Consider the following 20,967-nt stretch of genomic DNA (forward strand, 5'->3'; position numbering starts at 1 on the left):
AAATAGCAGGGACAATGTCTTTCAGTGCCGCTGTGTGTGAAGCAAGCTTTTTGGAAGGTTTGCCTTTGACAAATGTAGAGAATGAACAAAACAACTTTCCTTTAATCAGTAGGGTTTTACCACTTTTCCATCTGACCACAATTTTTTATACACACATATATTATCTATAGACTTTTGTTAAACATGATGATGACAGCCTTTGTAGCCTTATTTTTCTGATTCTTTTATTTTTTTTTATTTTAAATTAAGGGAAGGCGGAGAATATCAGAAATCTCTGAAACTGTTGAACATGCAGAAAGAGTGGGTTTTTTTAAGTCTGAAGAAAAACCCAGCGATGAGGACCAAAACAGACCATAAAAGGGGTTTTTCATGAATGTGAGAATTGCAGGGAATTCAAAGTGAATTTCTAAGTGAAGGCTAGAGTAGCCCAACGGAAAGCATTGTTTTTCCAGTTTAGCTATTTTAACCTTAAATTTAAAATTTACTTCGAATTCCCTGGAATTCTCACGTTAGTAAATAACTATGTAAAAGTGGAAGCTTTTTATAAAAAAACAAACAAAACATTTTTAGAAATTTGAGCTCTGTTAAAAAAAAAATGCTAGATTTTTATTATATTATTCTAAACATGCCCTAACTGCTAGGCCTATTTAGTATAGGTCTTTATTTTCACTTAAATCTCCAGAGAAATAAAACCTTAAATAAAATTTGTGAATACATTGCTTTTCCAGTCATGGGCTTGAGAACTGCAGACAAATGATAAGAACATTGTCAGGTTCTGAGCTTTTCAACACATTCTCTCTGAGATCTACTTGACCATTGGTTGAGGGCACATACAGACCAGACCAAAGATCTCACTGCTGTGCAAGGTGACACATTTTCAGAATACCTCAATACGGATTTGCAATCAAAGCTATCTTCGTTTGGGTCAGTGTGTGCTCCCGCTTGATGTTCAAGTAAACGGCAGCATGCTAGTGATTAAAGGCTGGGAACATAGAAATATTAACATGGATAAGATGGTTGCTTGGTGTGTTTAATTATCATCCACCCATTGCAGCAAGTGGAGCTGGGAGAACGCCCCGTCATACAGCGCCAGGTACCGGTCAGTGAGCAGGAGTGGGAGTGTTGCTTTGACCCTGAAGGCAGAGTGATCAATGAAGATGTCTTGAAGAAGCGTATCTTTTCTGGAGTAAGTGTGAAGGAACAGAATTGGCTTCAACCTAGTTAAGAGTCGTTAGTTAGCTTGTAAATACTTGGGGGACTATGAATTTTTTTGTTTGTTTTTTTGTTACTATTTAACATTGAATGTCTTATTTTTCCTGTGTAAACTCAGATTGTTTTTGACCATCATTGAAATTCTAACACAACAAGAAAGTATATATGAGACAAAGTAGTAACATATATTGCCTCACTGGTAAAATGTGACAACGGGTGGTGCTTCGAACAACTTCCATTACCCATCAGCTGTTGCAAGCAACGGCTGATGGCAATGGCCATTTAATGTCTATGGAGTTTTATTGCTAATATGTGTCATTCATGGAAGATCCTTCAGTTTTGTGCAATATAGATCCCCTATTTAGTACCAGGAGCTATGGGGGGGGGGGACCTAAAAATAAATCTTGGTATTCTGAGGTGTTTTAAGAAAGAATTCCTTTAAGCGCTCCACCTTACACTGGGTTGTGTCTTGGCTATCACTCAGTAAAACTATCACTTTTAAGAAAGAATATCTACCTTCTGCTTCTCCCCCCACCTCAGATGTCCTTATGGAACCTGACATGTCAATGCTGCAGTGTTTTTGCAAAAACAAACAAACCCTCAAGTGACCGTTGAGCCTAACAGTCAAATATTGAAAGATGTATTCGGTCTCTGACATCTTTTCTGCTGATACGGAACACTGGTTATTGCTCCCTTGCGTGGTCTTGTTACTGCTAAATGAGTCAGAATTTTGGGATATTTACACAAATCAAGATTGGCCAACCTAAACTGTTATCCTTTCTTATTATGAATCTACCATGTTTGCTAAGTTCAAGAATGATTGTTGTTGATAGCGCTTTTTTTTTTTATTTTTTTATTATTGATTCCAGGGCCTTAGTCTAGGGCTGAGAAAAGAAGCCTGGAAATTTCTCCTTGGGTATTATCCATGGGACAGCACAACTGAAGAGCGCAAGAGTTTGGTTAAGAAAAAGACGTAAGACTCCATGTTCACTGTTGTGGCCCTGTGATCTCCAGTTTATTGTGAACGAATTACATCTTTTTTTTTTATTTTTTATGCTGGCATAATTCTCTTTATTGCATGAATTAACTATGATACTTCTCATCATTTGAATGTGGGTCTCTGCACTCTTTCATTGGCACCTAAAATGCAGAGATCCTAAAGCAACATTTTATTAAAACATTTGCTAGCGCAATATCTTACAGACTTTATATGTCGTGCTCTTAAAAGACATTTTGCGTGAAATATGCAAGCTCAGTTGGCTTTCTCCATAAATCCACCAGAAGGACAGGTTTAAGATTAATTTTACATATACAACCAATAAACTGCATAGGGAAAATGAAATGTATAGTTTTATTTATTTTGCATATCTGTTTTCTTTTTATCTATTCGTATTGAGCTGTAAATATTTTACTCACATATCTGTTTTTTTTTTTTTGCCTTGAATCCATTCCTTTTTAAAGCATCTATATATTATCACATATATAGATTTTCCTATTTATTCAATATTCCAGTTTCCTCATTTAAGATCATATTTCTACTGCAGCACACAGATCTGGATATTTGGATGGGAATTGTGAGCAGATTCCGTGTAATATGGCGATAGAACCGGTTAGACATTTTACCTGCTGTCATTAAACTTTGTTCCTTTCCAAATAGACCACAGTCAGGGTTTGCGTGCCAATTAACCCCTTCAGTCCCTTAGGATCCTGCGACACAACACAAACCAATCTGCTACTTGCTTTCCTTGTAAAAGTCTAGTTAACACGCTCCCTCTCCCACACATGTGACAAGTTGTAAACTGCAGCTAAACAAAACAGAGTGATAGCATGGGCTAAATGCCATCTCCATGGGATACTGCTTAACACATGGCTCTATGTTTCTCTCGCTTTTACCAGAGATGAGTATTTCCGCATGAAGCTGCAGTGGAAATCTGTGACGGAGGATCAGGAGAAGAGGAACTCATTGCTGAGAGGTTACCGCAGTCTCATAGGTTGGTTTAAAAAAAAAAAAGACACTTGCTGTGACATTAAAGGGATAGCATTCTGAAAAATAACCTGTTGTACAAAGATTTGTAATAACAGGGATTATTTGTCAGGCTATGCGTTTTAGATTCAGTTAATCTTGGGGCTGCCACAGGAAACCCACAGTCCCTTTAAGGAGACACTGATTAACCCACGGTTTACTGAACAAATCAGAGATGAGCAAGGTTAACTACCATGGATTGTAAGATTTGGAATAAAGTTGCAAAACACACAGATATTTACCGAAGTATGAATTCAAAGTAACTTTCGAATTTAAGACTAAAATAGCCAAATTGGAAACAATCTGTAAGCCAGCTATATTTCAAGTTCGGCTACTTTGGCCTAAAATTTGAAATTCACTTTAAGTTCTCAGTTTAGTGAATAACCGTGACCATTATTATCGAGTTTCCATGAGGAAGCTTTGAATCCATGAAGAATTGAATTTAAGGGGTCCAAGATTTCAGGAGATTTTTCTCTAATTTGAGCCAACTTGATGTTGTATTTAGTTTTTAAATTCTGCTAGATGAAAATTCTTGAAATTATTAACCTCAGGTCATCTGCACGCTGTACATATAAATCAGGAGCATGTACCTAGAATAGATAAAAACCTAATAGCCCATAAATATTGCTCCCTTGGTTCTGTCTTACGGTGACTTTTTCCTTAATTGAGTCCTTACAAAGGAAGCCGTTCTGTGAGTACATCACATCTGAAATGAACACCCACAATGCGGACATCTTAAAGTAAAACATTTCATTAATACCTTTGCTAGCACCATATTTTGGGGGAATGTTGTGCTCTGTGAAGTCATTTTTGCTGACAGGTGATCTTTAAAGGACACTCTAAGGACCATAGCCACTACAGCTAATACAGTAATATAGACAGTGGTTCTTACTGTGTGCTTCCCACTTCATATTTAACACTTCATGTAGCCTCTTGGATATTTAAAGGAACACTAAAGTGCTCGTTTTCCTGGCACTATAGTGCCCCCACCCTCATGGCCCCCCTCCCGCCTGGCTGAAGTTGGAGGAAGGGGTTAAATCACTTATCTTTCTTCAGACGCCGGGCTTCTTTGGCGCTGGGGACTCTCCTCTTCCTTCCGACGTCATTGGCTGAATGCGCATGCACGGCAAGAGCCGCGCGCACATTCAGTCAGTCCATAGGAAAGCATTCTCAATGCTTTCCTATGGACGTCAACGTCTTCTCACTGTGATTTTCACAGTGAGAATCGCAGAAGCACCTCTAGCGGCTGTCAGTGAGACAGCCACTAGAGGCTGGATTAACCCTATTGTAAACATAGCAGTTTCTCTGAAACTGCTATGTATACAGCAGGCAGGGTTAACCCTAGATGGACCTGGCACCCAGACCACTTCATTGAGCTGAAGTGGTCTGGGTGCCTATAGTGGTCCTTTAAATGACTTTTCTAGCATTGTTCACAGTTTGTATTAATTATTCCATTAAAGCTTCACGTCTGTTTGTTGCAGAAAGAGATGTCAGCCGGACTGATCGTAACAACAAATTCTATGAAGGAAATGACAATCCAGGGCTAGTTCTTCTCAACGATGTGTTAATGACCTACTGTATGTTTAACTTTGATTTGGGTACGTGGCACATATGACTGGAATCCCAATACTCTGTTCCATGCTATCCTGACTAGCCACTGTCTTGTATTAGTATCTAATCTCCCTAATCACTGTCCCTTTTTTTTTTTTTGTCTCCTATTAGTCTGTCTTTGTTCTTTTTATTTCTTCTTCTTCCTTTCTAATATCGCTATCCACTGTTCTTTTACTCTGGAATCTTTCCCCCTTTATACTTTAACTTACTAATCTTACTGGCTGCTTTTCTCTTTTAGGTTACGTGCAAGGAATGAGTGACCTGATATCTCCTATCCTGTATGTTATTCAGAACGAGGTAGATGCATTCTGGTGTTTCACAGGATTCATGGAGCTGGTGGTGAGTGTACTGAACCCAAGTTCTAAAATAATATAATCTGTAACTAATAATTGTAATAGCTTAAAGGGACACTATAGTCACCCAGACCACTTCAGCTCAATGAAGTGGTCTGGGTGCCAGGTCCCTCAGGTTTTAACCCTTCAGATGTAAACATAGCAGTTTCAGAGAAACTGTTATGTTTACCTTTGGGGTTAATCCAGCCTCTAGTGGATGTCTTCCGGACAGCCACTAGAGGCGCATCTGCGACACTGGAGGCACATTTCGCCTCCATATCGCAGAGCGTCCATAGGAAAGCATTGAGAAATGCTTTCCTATGGACACTTTGAATGTCTTGCCTCGCGTGTGCATTCGGCTCCGCTGAAGTCTGGTGGGGGAGCTGACGTCGGCGTGGGAGGAGAGGTCGGCAGCACTGAGGGAGCCCAGCACTGGAATAAGGTAAGCTGCTGAAGGGGTTTTAACCCCTTCAGCACCACGGTAGGGGGACCATGAGGGTGGGGCACCCTCAGGGCACTGTAGTGTCAGGAAAACCGCTTTGTTTTCCTGACACTATAGTGATCCTTTAAGATTGTTGCAAAAATATATATAATTAATGTATTATCCTTGAAGCTGTATTTCAAATGTCTGTTAGTAATAACAATAAGAAATATAAGTACATAGAAGCATTTCATTTTCATTTCAGCACCACAACTTTGAGGAAAGCCAGGAGAGTATGAAGAAGCAGTTAGCCCAGCTGAACCTCCTTTTGCGTGTTCTGGATCCCGCACTCTGTGATTTCCTGGGTAAAGCATATCTTTATCATGTTCCGAAAGGGATTTAGCTTAAATCACACTAATCAGAAACATAATAAGGGTTATTCACCGAAGTGGGAATTGTTGGGTTTTCAAAGTGAACTCAAAAAAAAACTAAAATCGGAAGACAAATTAGCCAAAACTTGATGCGTAGCTGACTTGGAGAAATTTTCTAGTTTGGCAACAATTAAGTGTTTCTTTCCTTAATACTATTAAAAACTGATATTTTGTTTTCTTTCCATTCACCTTGTCTCCTGCAGAGCCCAACAATCATGTTTTCAGTTGGTGTTGTACATGCTGTGAGATACACCTCTCCTGCATAACCCAGTTTGGGAAACACAAACTTGCTTCCCTTAAAAGTCCTCAACACTTTGTTGGCTTTGTGTAAATAAAACTTATCCATTTGTCGATTGCCTGTCCAAAGCTGCTGCAATAAATCGTTCTGGTGGTTTCTCTCCTCTCTTCCTGCTGCTTTCACATACAGGGCCGGCGTTTCCTATAGGCGACTTAGGCAGTCACAGTGTGAGCACCCCTCCTGTCAGTCCGGCCGGGTACAGGAAACAGAAGCTCCTGTACTGCGTACCGGACCGGAGCTCGGCCACGCTACAACAGAGCTAGGGGAGGGGGGTGAGGAGAACAGGGGGGAGGCGGGTGAGGAGAACGGGAGGAGAGAGCACTGGGGGGGGGGAAGAGACCACTGAGGGGGGGAGGGCGGTGGAGGGGGGGGGGGGGTCACTAAGGGGGGGGGGGGGTGCTCACACAGTGCTTGCCCCTCCTCTCTACTTCCACTAGCAGGCATTGCTTTCACTTATGCTGAATTTAATAATGAGAGATGCCCAGGGGAAAGTTTCCCTGATGACAGACATAAAAGAGCTCAGCCTTCTTATCTCTGTGCTGATTGGCACAGGTTCGATACAGGCAGAACTGACTGACAGGAAAGAGAAAGGGCTGTTTATTCTGATTTTAGAGAAATCTAGAATTTGTTTCTCTATCATTTAATATTAAGTTGTATTTGTCATGATAGGTACCCTTTAAATTTGAAATTTACTTTGCATTCATGTTCAGGGTTATTCGCATAAGTAAGAATGGTCAAGAATTCAAAGTGAATTTCAAATTTAACTTGATAGTTGCTGAACTGGAAACAATATCCATGTCTGTTTTCCACTAGTTCAGCTTTGGCCTATAATTTAAAATATCTTTCAATGCCCAACAATTCTCACTGTATTGAATAACCTTTATTGAATTCCTGATGATTTTCATTGTAGGGAATTCCCTTGACTGTTTTTTTTGGAGTCCAGTTGGGTTGGCCTAATGCTAAACTATTTATTTAACGTCTAGGTTATACATATGTGGTTCGAAGTTCTACCATTTCAGTAATTCTGCCCTTCCTTTAATGCCTGGAATATTAATGTTATTATGCTTTCTCATTTGATGGTGAATGTACAAGGAGCCCCTGCAAAGACCTAGCTGGAGAGGTGTAGAACTCTCCTGATTTTCCTTCCTTCTCCTTATTCTTCAGTTCTTGTTCTTCCTGTTTCTCTGCAATTGCTTGAACGTAAACTCTGAAGACTGTGAGACATTGGGACACTGAGACACTTGGGGACACTGAGAGTATGTATCACAGTGTCCCTATGTATCACAGTGTCATGGGGACACTGGGAATCAGTGCCCCATGTCTCTGTGTCCCCATGTTGCCCAGTGTCCCCTAGTGTCTGTGTCCCCATGTCTCCCAGTGTCCCCATGTCACTAGGGGACACTGAGTGTCATGGGGACTCTGAGATTCATGAGGACATTGAGACACTAGGAGACATGGGCACACAGACACCAGGGACACTGGCTGGGAGACATGGGGACACTGAGACTCTGAGACCCAAGTGTCTGGGTCCCCATGGCTCAGTGTCCCCATGTGTGTCTGTTTCTCCATGTCTGTGCCCCATGTGTCTGTGTCTCCATTTCTCCCAGCGTCCCCTAGTGTCTGTGTCCCCATATCTCAGTGTCCCTAAGTGTTCCCAGGTGTGTCTGTTTTCCCAAGTGTCTGTGTCCCCATGTCTCCCAGCGTTCCCATGTTTTAGTGTCCTCAAGTGTCCCTATGTGTGTCTGTGTCCCCATGTCTCAGTGTCCCCAGAGGTCTCCCTGTGTCCCCATGTCTCACAGTGTCCCCTAGTGTCTCAGTGTCCCTATGTCTCCCTGCAGCCTTTACCCTATCCCTCACTTTTCTGAGGTGTAGGCTGTCTCTGCAGGCTGGGAGCTGCTGTCTGGACTCTCTGTGCTGTTAGCTGCTCCCCCGTGGATCAGTGAGTAGAGAGATGCAGGTATATGCTGTAACTTCCTATCCCTGCCTCTCTCCACACACACAGCACCCCTACTGGCCGGTTCTGTTTGTATTGCCGGTATTACTGCAATATCGGCACTGGCCAGGAGCCTCAAATAAATACTGTCCAGGTGGCCACCCTAAGAGTAGTGTGGTAATAAAATAATAATAATATATATATATATATATATATATATATATATTTGTGTACGGGATTATGGAAGGGGCGCACATTAAACTGTGTGTAATTTTAATATATGAGAGTCGGTTGAGGTGTGCCGAAACCGACGTGAGGTTAGGCCTGCAAAAGAGGGCCCACCCAGGTATAATGATATATGAAGAGGGTGTGGTGGGAGGGAATTTCCGAAATCGTCGCAGACAGGTGAGTAAGGGGATTAGCTGGGTTTAAATAGTCATAAAATCCCTCCCACAACTTCAGGCATACGCCTTCTATTTGTGTACGGGATTATGGAAGGGGCGCACATTAAACTGTGTGTAATTTTAATATATGAGAGTCGGTTGAGGTGTGCCGAAACCGACGTGAGGTTAGGCCTGCAAAAGAGGGCCAAAAAGTGTGTGACATTTATTAAACATAACAAATCATTTAGACATATTATAGAAAGCGAGCCTGATTTCTTTCTGGATTTGGAATGTACCGGTTGTATGCCGAGGACTTCCAGCGACCCATCTTCTCTACAAGACGAGTTGGAACTGGACGACTTGAGGCTGCTGTGGCGGCCCTAACACGGAATGAATGTCCCGAGAAGGAATTCAGATTGAGGCCAAGACTAACAAGCAAGGAGCGAATGTATAGCATGAACTGTTTGAGAGATGTGGCAAAAATTGTACGAGCAACCGTTATAATCGGAACGCATTTAGTATCTTGAACCACCTATAATACTTACACATATCGTAGGCCGTGGAGTACGTTTGCTTAGTATTAGTAGGCAAATCTTACCTGCGTAGACTCTAATTTCAGGCGTGATCGATACCTTTTTTGACCTGCAGAGGAAATCTGGACTGCGTGTTATTTTATCTCAACCGTTATGTTTAAGCAAGGTCCTACTTCAGGACTTCGGAAGTGGCTAAAGCGGAGGATACTGCAGGGGACTAGAGCTAGTTCTTGTAGCATGCTGTGAGGAGGAAGGGAACGAAATAAGTTTAAATTATGCAAAATTCAGAAGCCCATAGAGCTTTCTCGTGAAGTAGAGCTGCTAGCTAATGGGTACCAATAGGTGAAGATAAGGACTATCCCGTAAGAGTTGAGGCCGTGCTAGTAGCCCTGTGTTTGAGAGAAGCCCTACCTACGATTTGGGTCATGTGGACATGTATCATCTATGCGCGGCAGGGTATTAACTTCTTGTGGAAGAGCGTCAACCTGACCGCACACGTGCGATTACCTGCATTAAACCATAGCGAAAAAGGACTGAAACAGGCGCCTGATGAAACTGCCGTGATGTGAATCGAAGAACAGAATGCGAAGCCGTGACCCACCGTAGGGAAATGTTTGCACGAGAGAGGAACCTGAAAAGAAGCTTTGACAAAATTTGAAGACGATATGTAGTTCGTATAGCAAGTACCCTATGAGATCGTGAAAGATTGTACAACGGGATGCATAAGGTGTTACGCCTTAAATTAAAACATCCAGCATGACCGAAAGTAACTCCCGATGGACTACTTAAGCTCACATAAAGAGAAGCGTGAACAACGACAAATGCGTGACGAATGAATGACTGCGCATGGAGGACCCTGTGAATGTCAGGCGTGCAGACAAGTCCCTAATTAGAAGATTAAGGATTCGAATGGTATTTGTTTGGCCAAAATGGAGGCGGAGTGATGCCTCGATGTTCGATATGAAACAAGTGGGAATACTGTTCACCCGGTCCCATCAGATCGCTAAAGCTTATCCTGCATTGCTTGTATAAGCGACGCCGACGTGAAAATTGAGTGATAGTATGAGTCGATAAACGGTAATTTAGAACTCAATGTACCAAAGTGCCCCCAAAACGTCGCGAAGAAATAAACGGTAAATCCGTAATACATGAGTCCGGAAGCAGTCACTGTGCGTCACTGCAGCGCCCGGAGGACCCGACGATGGTCCAAAACGAGGCCAAAACTGTACAACGTGCAATGTGGAGGGCAACGTGAGACCCAACATACCAATATGACTGAATATAAGTAAGAAATGCCTGAAACAAGTTGTTGGAGGAACCGCAGGTCCTGGTGTCTACTAGCTTGGTCTGGGCACGTAGTGTACGTGGTATCTAAGGATCGCCAGTGAGCGACAGGTTGGGGTAATATATATATATATATATATGTATAAATATATATATATATATATATATATATAGGTATCCTCGTACTGCTAGAACTAAGCATCTAGCAGACCCATTGCCCGTAAGAGACAACGTATTGAAAGCACCGGAGTAGCCGAGTACGATAGTTCTGAAATACTGTTTTGCACCAATGTAGGAGTATGTAACGCACGATCGAAACAAAGGCGGGAAATAAAGCGCTAGGATACCTGAAGCGGTTATGGGATCTAAAACAGAGCGATTTTGCTTGACGGGTCTGGGGTGTGCCGCCCCCCCCCCCCCAGCTTACTAGGAGCGCGAGCGTGAGTGCGTGTGTGCTGGCCGACTAGCTAGTGCCGCGATGCGGCGAAATGATTACACTAGGTTGGTGACAGGTGAGGCCCTGCTAGTTGCCAAGCGGCTTGAGAGGCTCTATCTATGCGTTGGCGTGAGGGGGCAGCGTGGCCACTGAATGAGGTGGCGGGGTGTCGGCCTCTCGGTGACAGTTAACATAAGATAGACTGGGAGTGACAGATGAGGCCCTCTCTATGCCACAATGCGAGGCGACTAACTATGATTTGGCCCGAGGGGCATAGTACCTCCGAGTATGAGGATGGGTGTTGGCCTCGCGCGACCACTAACCTATGGCGAAGAAGCCAGGGGGAATAACAACTAGTGGACACCTAGGAACCTAACAGCCAGCAGTTGCTAACTAAGATGGAAGGTCGGGTAGTGAGAGAGGACATGCTACAGAGCGAAACGTGGGTAGCAATGAGGTAGGATCGTACGTTCTGAGCAAAACTGGAGTGCCCAGCGAGCATGTGGGGTCCAGATGGTTGGGACGTATGAACTGGAATGCGTGTATGATCGTATGTACGGCCCTCGGGGCTCGTGGTGCCAGACCGTGGCCTTGATTCGAAAATGTACTGCGAAATTTTTATTTATTTATTTTTGTAATAAGTACATATATATAAAAATATATGCAGACCTTGTACATAGAATAGTTAAAACACGTGCTAGCCGTAGCCGAGGCCTGCTCACTAGAACTGCGGTGTGAAATGAGATGCACTTGCCCGGAACATATGTGCTTGACTGCGTAGGAATACGCCGGGTTGTCACTTAACGCATATGCTACACCGACTGAGGATGAATGAGGACTGGTACGGATAATGCTTTGCTTGTAGCGTAAATGCCGTGAACCAAAGACCCTCGCAATGGTGAGCGGTTGAAGGAAAGCCAGTGCGGCGTTCGCTGCAAACTACCCATGATCGGTGCTCCTAATCGGATGCCCGTATGACGTCCTGCAATGCCACCAGCATGTCAATTAAGCCCTCTGTGGGGATTATGTTTACGTATGAAGGAACTAACCGTGCGGAGGAAGCCTTCACTCCGTTGTAACTCGTCATGAATGTGCAACCGTGCACAGACAATGGGAGAGGGGGGAGTGGGGAGGAGAGGGGGATCACCTTCCCACCCAGTATACAGACAGTGTAATGTAGACAAGACACTGTATACAAAGACTATCCGCATGCGGCGTGTGAGCGGCACCGAGTCTGTGCGTTGCGGGTAGCGCAGGAGGAGCGTAATAGTATTCTAAGGCTGGAGAGTTAGCGATCTAACAGGTGTGCCGAACCATGACATATACGCAGACATGTCCGTTAAATTTAAGCCTTTCTTCAGTTCAGTATTAGTGGAATTCGAGTTCACATGTGAGGGCAGATGACTGAGCTCTTTAATGCAATAATGACTCAGTTTGGAACTTTAATCGTCTAGAACGATTTAAAGTGCGTAACGTACCGAATCCCCTGATGTCGAAGTTGTCTGCTCACTATTTAGTGAATAAACGCCCATGAGTGGGTATCATCTTGTCCTCTTTGTCTAAACCACTGTTGAATTAATGAAAAGCGGCAAGACTGCAGATCAATTGCACAATCCATCATGTGACGAATTCTGCACCTGAGCAGTGTTAACGGACACAGAGAAAAATGAACCAGGCATTTTGCCAGTAGAATTTAAAGACGGGGCATTAAACTTTCAAACTCGATGTATTATCGGACTGTATCCCAAAATTATGAGACAGAGAACTCTGGGAAATGTAGTCGAACAACAGCTGGAGATGGCAGTCTTCAAGCGCTGCCTGCAGTATGAGGAGCAAATATTGTATGGTTTACATAAATAATTAGGGCAAGCATTTAACTTCTGTAAAATAATTCGAATGCAGAATACCGCCAAAATCAATTATATACATAAAGGAATTTGAAGTCCGCTGTGCTAGGAAAGGTATGTCAGATATAGGTGTGTAAGATGCAGTGCATGTACTTGCCTCACCTGTGTGCGTGTCACGTCTAAGATATACGTATATAGCAAGCATGTACTGAGTCACGGCTGGAGAATGGCAATTAAACTCGATCTGTGGCACTCGGGGGATGGAGAATTCAAAGTAACCCTCTCCACCCACCACCAGAAATCCCCCTCCGCTCATGGAGTAAAAGTCGTGCGCTCGCATTAACCCGGAATGTGCCGACCCCCATGAGAGCGAAACAAGCATGTGAAAGTCGAAAGTCCAAATACAAGCATGGACCAGCGTGCGTGAAGCATAGACTGACGTAATTACACCAACACTCTATACATTATTGCATGCCGAGACGAACCGGCTGTACAGAGAATGGAATACCGACAAGTGAATAAGCGTACGAAGAGGATGTATGTAACGAAAATCATCGCTAAGGACTTACAGTTCGAATCGACGGATGGCTTCCGAAGCGTACGAAACTACTCACAAACCGGCGGGCAGTGTACGAGCGTCGCGGGAGAATGACGTCAGAGGTCTGTGAAAACGGAAATGAAGGCGAATTTCCGAAATCGTCGCAGACAGGTGAGTAAGGGGATTAGCTGGGTTTAAATAGTCATAAAATCCCTCCCACAACTTCAGGCATACGCCTTCTATATATATATATATTTTTTTTTAAATCAATGGGTCTATTCCATGGGCCTGGAGCTGCAGCTCCATCATCCCCTATGTTAATCTGGCCCTGGGGCCAATCTCTACATAACTACTCGAATCAGCAACAGAAAAAAAACATTATATGGGTTATTTCAGATCAAAATATTTTAATTTGTATATATGACAAACCCAAGTTTTCAATCAAATAGCAGTTAGCATGTTCAGCTGATAAACAGTTGGAAATTTAAAATCTGGACCTTGATTTTTAGCAGTGTTCGGTCCTGCGGAAATCCAGACATAATCCTTTGTTAAATACTGTGAACAATGTGTATTGTTGTCGGCATGGCCCCATACATAACAAAATGTTTTTGCCCTGTTCAGTGTGGAGCCATTTGGAGTTTAGAAAATGACACCTGTCTGTTTTTATGCAGCTGTTATCCCTTCTCTTAGGTCTGTCTAACAGGAGTTGCTGTTTTGAAAAAGGACAAATATATGACTGGTTGCATCAATACAGTGTATTCTTTTATTTATTTAACCCTTCACTACTGCAAACTATTCGTACACATCAGCACCCAAATCCTAGTATTTTTTTTATTTTTTTTTGGTATTCTGAAAAGTAAGATGTGCATTTATTTTTCATATAAATAGATACAAATGTCACATTATAGCAAAACTATTATATTGTTTGTTTATTCTTGTTTTAGTGAACAGTGATAAGCAACTTCTATAAGTCACATAATAATAATAATATCCTAATACATAGAATGATAATATATCCGAAAATATAATCGGATACGATAATCTTGTGTTTTATTGGCAATTTTTTTAAAATGATGAGAAAAGTCTATATAAAGAATTGAGGTATGGCTGTAAGTCTAATTTGTTGGTTTGTTTTCTTATCAGATTCCAAGGAATCAGGGAATTTAAGCTGCTGCTTTCGATGGCTTCTTATCTGGTTTAAACGTGAATTTGCTTTCCAAGACATCCTTCTTCTTTGGGAGGTCAGAGCATTATTTTTATTTTATTTTATTTTTTTTGCTACCAGTGTAAACACCATATCTTTAGAAAATATAAATGTTGGCAATACATGACAAAAGGCAGAACTTCCGCCGCCAACTTTGTCATTTCTATTTGCTGTTGCTAGTGATGGCTATGGTAAAAGACACACCAAGTTCTATAGAGGACATGGCAGTCTATTGGGATCTTCTGTAGATCTCTGTTGAACTCTTACAAAAGTGAAGGAGCTCAAGGGTAACAGAGCTCCTAGCGGATTAAACACCAAGAATTGGTTAATTCTTCGAAAGAAAGAAGGTGGTGCCGGTGAGGGCGAGTTTCAGGTAAATATATATTTTAGCTTCTCTACACATCAGATGGGAATGTCACCTTTTGACATCTAAAATATGCCAAGACGTTGAACATGACAGAGCCACTGCGAGTCTGCCCATGTTACAGACCTTCCTCCTGTCCTTTTGTGAGACCAAGAAGAAGCAGAGTTAGACTTAGGCTGTCCATTAAGTTTGGGGACAGTATTTTTGCAAAATAATATTAAATGATATTTAGGGCTAGGAATATGGATGTAATTTGTGTTGAGAGTCGAAAAAATATTTGTGAGAGCTAGAGTTGGTTTCAGGTTAGAATCATATTTGGAGTAACCATAATTGTACCCCTGATCCTAGTTTTAAATATATTTTTTTCTGTCATATGGTGGCAGTCACATATGGGTTTTGCTCCTCCCTGTGGACAAGACTTTTAACAAGCTTATTAAAAAAGGATCCTCCCCCTTTGGGTATAAAGGCTCAGACCGCAAAACCTACCCCAGTCTTCTTTCTTGTCCCGATAGGGATGGACAGGACTTCGTCGTTTGGTGAGACACACAGGTTGCTGTCTGGGGGATCCGGTCCGAGAGCTGCCCGGGTGGTAAGCTGAGTGGCCCATGCTCCGTTTTCTCAATCGTTACGGAGCATACTGAGGTCTGTAATTTATGCCGAGAAAGTTTCCGGCAAATACTTCCGGGAGGCGGAGCTCGCTCTGAGCAAGCGCACAGCGGTGGAACGCACGCCCGGGTGGTGTTTGCGTTCCACCTAAGCTTCCGGGTGCGCAAAGACACATGCGCAAACGGAAGCTTAAAGAGATATTGCAAAAAAAAAAAAAAAACGCGAAAATTTGAATTTAAAAGCTGTGCTAGTACCCACTGACAGCATGATGCAGATCAGAAGAGGTACGCCGTGTCACCTGCCCCCCCACACGGCTCAGAGGTATTTTGAGGTAAGATTTACAGAAAATAGATCTTTACTTTGAAATACTTGCTGAAGGAGAAAATACTTTCTAAGGAGTATCCGTTTAATTTTTACAGATATGTCTAGTCCACCTGAGATGGATAAAGAGAAACTAACTCCCACGCCTAGAAAGGCTACGGTGAAGTCCAAACATATTGTTTGCAGCGAATGTGCAACTCCCCTCCCAGACGGGTCTAGGAAGAAAATATGCAGTCTGTGTACTGCAAACTCGTTGGAAAGAGAGAAGCAAAAGGATATGCAATCTTTCCTATCCTGGTTCCAGGAGAGTTTGTCCCAGACCTTGGACACGATTAAGGATTCTAAGAGGGTAGAAGCCCCCAGTCAACGAAAGATCAATAAAAGAAAAAGAGATTCCTCATCTGGATCATCTTCAGGGGAATGTTCTTCTTCTGTCGAATCAGAGGATTCAGGTTCCTCATCCAGTGAACCAGTGGGTTTTCCATCAGAGGCAATCCGTAAATTTGTTAAAGAAGTGAATCTGACCATCCTACCTCAGGGAGCAGAAAATCCTAAGAGAGGTTTTTTTGTACAACAGAGCCTAGTTGATTCTATTTTTAGGGAATGGAAAAACCCGGAAAAGAACCACGATCCCTATTGGAGAAACTGCAGCATTAAAAAATCCCATGGATAAGAGAGCCGAAACCTCGTGTAGGCGAGCTTATCAGACAGCCGGTTTCCAATGTAAAGCCCTTCTGGCAGGGGCAGCAGCAGCCAGAGCGAATGAAGTTTGGCTAAATCTAGTACAAGAAAATTTTTCATCTGGCCAGGTTGTTGATCTTAGTCACATGTTTCAGAACATGCATTTAGCGAATGAATTCCTTTTGGATATGTCAGTAGAAGTGATGAAATTGGCCTCCAGGATCATGGGTTTGACTTCGGTGGCAAGACGTGCCCTATGGTTGAGGTCTTGGTCGGCAGATACGGCGTCCAAGGCAGTCCTTTGTGAACTTCCTCTGGAAAAAGCTAAATTGTTCGGCGCTCCCTTAGAGGAAATCATACGTCAGATGTCTGAAACCAAGAAGACACTTCCTCAGGATCGAAAATTTTCCTGGAGAGCAGGCTACAGGAATTATCAATCCAGGGGTAGACGACCCTTTCAGGAAAGACCACACTATTTTCAAAGAAAGGAAAAGAACCGAAAATTTGAACAGAGTAACGAAGTCAAGAGAAGCTTCAGAGACAAAGGGAAGCGTTTTTGACGCCAGAGGTGTAGGAGGACGACTCCAATATTTTTTACCGACATGGGAACAGACCACAAAGGATCCTTGGGTTCTAAAGATTATCCGAAAGGGACACAGGATTGTTTTTCTGGAAAAGCCAAGATCAAGGTTTCTACTATCATCCTACCAGTCCAGAAAGAAATCTCGAGCTCTAGATTGTCAGACCAGGCTGCTTCTTCACAAAAGGGTAATAGAAAGAGTGCCACAGAAACAGGAATTTCGAGGAGTCTATTCAAGACTGTTTCTCGTTCCAAAACCGGACCACTCATTTCGGCCCATTCTGGATCTGAAGAGGATAAATCAGTTTATCCCTTATCACAGATTCCGTATGGAATCAATCGCATCAATTTTTCCCCTATTACAAAACGGAGACGTTATGGTAAAAATCGACTTAAAGGATGCCTATCTACATGTTCCGATAGCCACTACTTCAAGGAAATATCTAAGATTTGCAATAAGAAGAAGAAGTCACACCGTTCATTTCCAGTTCAGGGCTCTACCTTTTGGTCTGTCCTCCGCTCCAAGGATCTTTACCAAAATCCTGTCTTCTCTAACTGCTCATTTAAGGGAAAAGGGTGTTTCAATTGTCCCATATTTAGACGACTGGCTTCTGGTGGCACATACCGAAGGTCAACTGCACGAGGATCTGCGGATCACTATAAAGTGTCTTCAGGACCATGGTTGGATTTTGAATCTAAATAATCAGTTTGCATTCCAACAAGAGTAATAGTTTCTCGGGTTCAAGATCGATTCAACCACCATGTCAATTTTTCTGCCCAGACGGAAGAGAATAAAGATCCGAAGATCGATTTCCAACCTCCAGAGAATGAAAAGTTGTTCATTCAGAGAGGCCATGAGTGTGTTAGGGCTTCTTACGGCCACTTTTCCCGCAGTCAAATGGGCAAGATCAAAGGTCAGACCTTTACAGTGGAACATCCTGACGTCTTGGTCAAAGAAGAAGGAAGATCTAGACGAAAGATTCCTACTGTCCCCTCAGGTGAAAACACAGCTAGATTGGTGGATAACCTCAGAGTGCCTGTTAAAAGGCTTGTCCTTTCTACCAAGGGTCTGGCTGATAGTCACCACAGACGCTTCAAACTCAGGTTGGGGAGCCCACTTGGGCTCCACCATGTTCCAAGGAAAATGGTCTTCCAAAGAAGCAGAGGAATCCACAAATTTCAAAGAATTGTTGGCGGTTCTTTATGCTCTTCATCACCTCAGACCTTGGTTACTTCAAAGAGCGGTCAAGATACAGTCAGACAATCGTACGGTAGTCTCTTATATCAATCGACAGGGAGGAACCAGAGCGAGAAGGCTTTACAGTCTTTGTACAGCCGTTATGGAATGGGCGCAGAGAAATCTGGAAGACATTGCGGCAGTCTACATAAGAGGCAGCGACAATGTTATAGCCGACGATTTGAGCAGGGGAAAGTGGGACCAAAAGGAATGGTCTCTAAACCCGGACGTATTCAGAATCCTAACTGGGAAATTCGACGTACCAGAAGTAGATTTGATGGCAAGAAGATCAAACAAGAAGGTTTACCACTTCGCCTCCCTATTCAGAACGGATCAACCCAGTTGGATAGACGCTCTATCAATAAGGTGGGATTTTCAGCTGGCTTACGTCTTCCCACCTCTGCCCCTGATCCCAAAGGTTCTCCTCAAGATACGAACGGACAGGGCAAGGATATTGGCAATAATCCCTTATTGGCCAAACAGAGTCTGGTTTGCCGCCCTAAAAGAGATGACCATCAGCTTTTGGGAACTTCCCATGTCAGCTCATCTCATTGTGAACAGGAACCTACCCTTGAAAGTACTAGAGATGTTCAGATTGACGGCTTGGCTACTGCAAGGCTGATTCTTCGAAACAAGGGATTGCAGGATGAGAGAATAGCTGTCTTACTCCGCGCCACTAGAGTATCGACTTCTAGGATATACTTTAGAATTTGGTCCAAGTTTCTGCACTGGTGTAGGGATCACCGGTTCCCGATCTTACAACCATCAATTGATAACATTCTTCAGTTTTTGCAAGAGGGCTTTGACGCTGGCCTGGGAGTCTCAACTCTCAAGGTCCAAATATCAGCTTTGAATTTTTTTCTTCTAAAGGATCTGGCAGCAAATGTTTTTGTCAGAAGGTTTTTTAGGTCTATCAGCCTCAGGAGGCCTCCTAAACGATCAGTGTTTCCATCATGGGACTTAGCCCTAGTCCTTCAAGCCTTTAGTGCTACCCCGTTTGAACCTTTGGAGGAAGTTCCTTTAAAAATTTTATCTCTTAAGGTTTTGTTTTTGGTGGCCATCACCTCAGCCAAAAGAGTGGGAGAACTTCACGCCCTATCCTCCTCAGACGAATTCACTATTTTCCATGAGGACAAGGTGGTTCTTTACCCGAGACCATCTTTTCTTCCTAAGGTTTTATCTTCAAAGAATGTGAATCAACCTATTATTTTACCTTCTTTTTTTAGTGCGCCCTCATCCCTTCAAGAACACAGATGGCAAAAGTTGGACGTAAGAAGAGCGTTACGTATATATTTAAACAGAACAAAGGAATTCAGAGTGTCGGATCACCTGTTTGTTAATTTTCAGGGTCACTTAAAGGGTAAGGTATCTTCCCGTGGTACTTTATCTCGTTGGCTTATTCAGGCTATCGATTTGGCATATTCTTCCTCAGGTCTTCAGTCGCCTGCTGCAATCAAGGCCCATTCTACTCGAGCTATGGCTACCTCATGGGCAGAAAGAGCACTTGCATCTCCAGAAATCATTTGCAAGGCAGCATGCTGGTCATCCTACAACACCTTTATCAAGCACTACCGGTTAGACATTTTCTCTGCCTCTGAAGCTGCCTTTGGGCGTAAGGTGTTACAAGCCGTCGTGGCATAGGTCCCGCCCAGAGGGATTCTTGCTATATCCCATATGTGACTGCCACCATATGACAGAAAAAACAGAAATTTTTACTTACCGTAAATTCTTTTTTTCTTAATATGGTGGCAGTATTATAACCCTCCCTCTTTATTAAAGTAATTTTGCATTGGATATTGGATTTGTCTGGTTTCTTTACTTGTCACGTACTGGGGTAGGTTTTGCGGTCTGAGCCTTTATACCCAAAGGGGGAGGATCCTTTTTTAATAAGCTTGTTAAAAGTCTTGTCCACAGGGAGGAGCAAAACCCATATGTGACTGCCACCATATTAAGAAAAAAAGAATTTACGGTAAGTAAAAATTTCTGTTTTCGCCCCCCTGTGGTTAGAGGCAGTATAGACCTTAGGGATCTTTAGCCATCTTGCCCAGGACAGACCATCTATTTTGGAGGGAAATAAAAAATTAAATCCCTCTCATCTGCCCATAAAGCTCCTGATTACCTCTAGTTCCCAAGTTTTCTGCCTGTGCTCAGCAGAGCAGGTAGTCCCTATCACTGAACAGCACAGAGAGAGGGGGTCTTAAGCTCCTGGAGGGCTCCATTTAGGTCTTCTTGTCGTCTTGTCAGACTTGTTGAGGTTGATCCCTCTGCTTATAAGACGTTTGCTGGGTGAGTGCATCCTCTTTATAATACCATCTATCATAGCCAGGAGTAGGAAATTATGAAAGCACACTAGTGTTCACATGCGGCTGGGAGGTATTCCCGAGTGGAATGTACATCTGGGTGATGTTGCGTTCCACTGCAGATCACAATGTGCAAAGTGACCTGAGTGCTTGGCACCAAAAATTTTATTGAGAAACCTTAAATGCCACTATCTAAATCCATCTACAGCTTCTGACAGCTGGGTGTTCATTCAGAATGTTGTTGATGTGCTCTCACGTGTCCTCCAGGACACTATGAGGCTTATTAAGCAGGAACATTTTCTATTTTTATTTACCTAAAGGGATTCTATAGTGTAAAGAATACAAACATTGAAATGGTTACAAAAAAAAATCTTACTCTACTCACCCAATTC

At 42.8% G+C, this 20,967-nt stretch overlaps 1 protein-coding gene across 1 annotated transcript in view; it reads left to right on the plus strand.

Moving 5' to 3' along the window:
* Positions 1-20,967, plus strand: part of TBC1D17 (TBC1 domain family member 17) — a 72,167-nt gene that overhangs the window by 41,847 nt on the left and 9,353 nt on the right. Inside the window, exons 8-14 of the mRNA XM_063436730.1 lie at positions 1,055-1,186; positions 2,082-2,185; positions 3,109-3,203; positions 4,717-4,833; positions 5,085-5,185; positions 5,865-5,964; positions 14,426-14,523. Of these exons, the coding sequence (XP_063292800.1) occupies positions 1,055-1,186; positions 2,082-2,185; positions 3,109-3,203; positions 4,717-4,833; positions 5,085-5,185; positions 5,865-5,964; positions 14,426-14,523 (747 nt within the window). The remainder of the gene's footprint in view (positions 1-1,054; positions 1,187-2,081; positions 2,186-3,108; positions 3,204-4,716; positions 4,834-5,084; positions 5,186-5,864; positions 5,965-14,425; positions 14,524-20,967) is intronic.

The sequence above is a fragment of the Pelobates fuscus genome, chromosome 11 (genome assembly GCF_036172605.1).
Source record: "Pelobates fuscus isolate aPelFus1 chromosome 11, aPelFus1.pri, whole genome shotgun sequence".
Taxonomy (NCBI): Eukaryota; Metazoa; Chordata; class Amphibia; order Anura; family Pelobatidae; genus Pelobates; species Pelobates fuscus.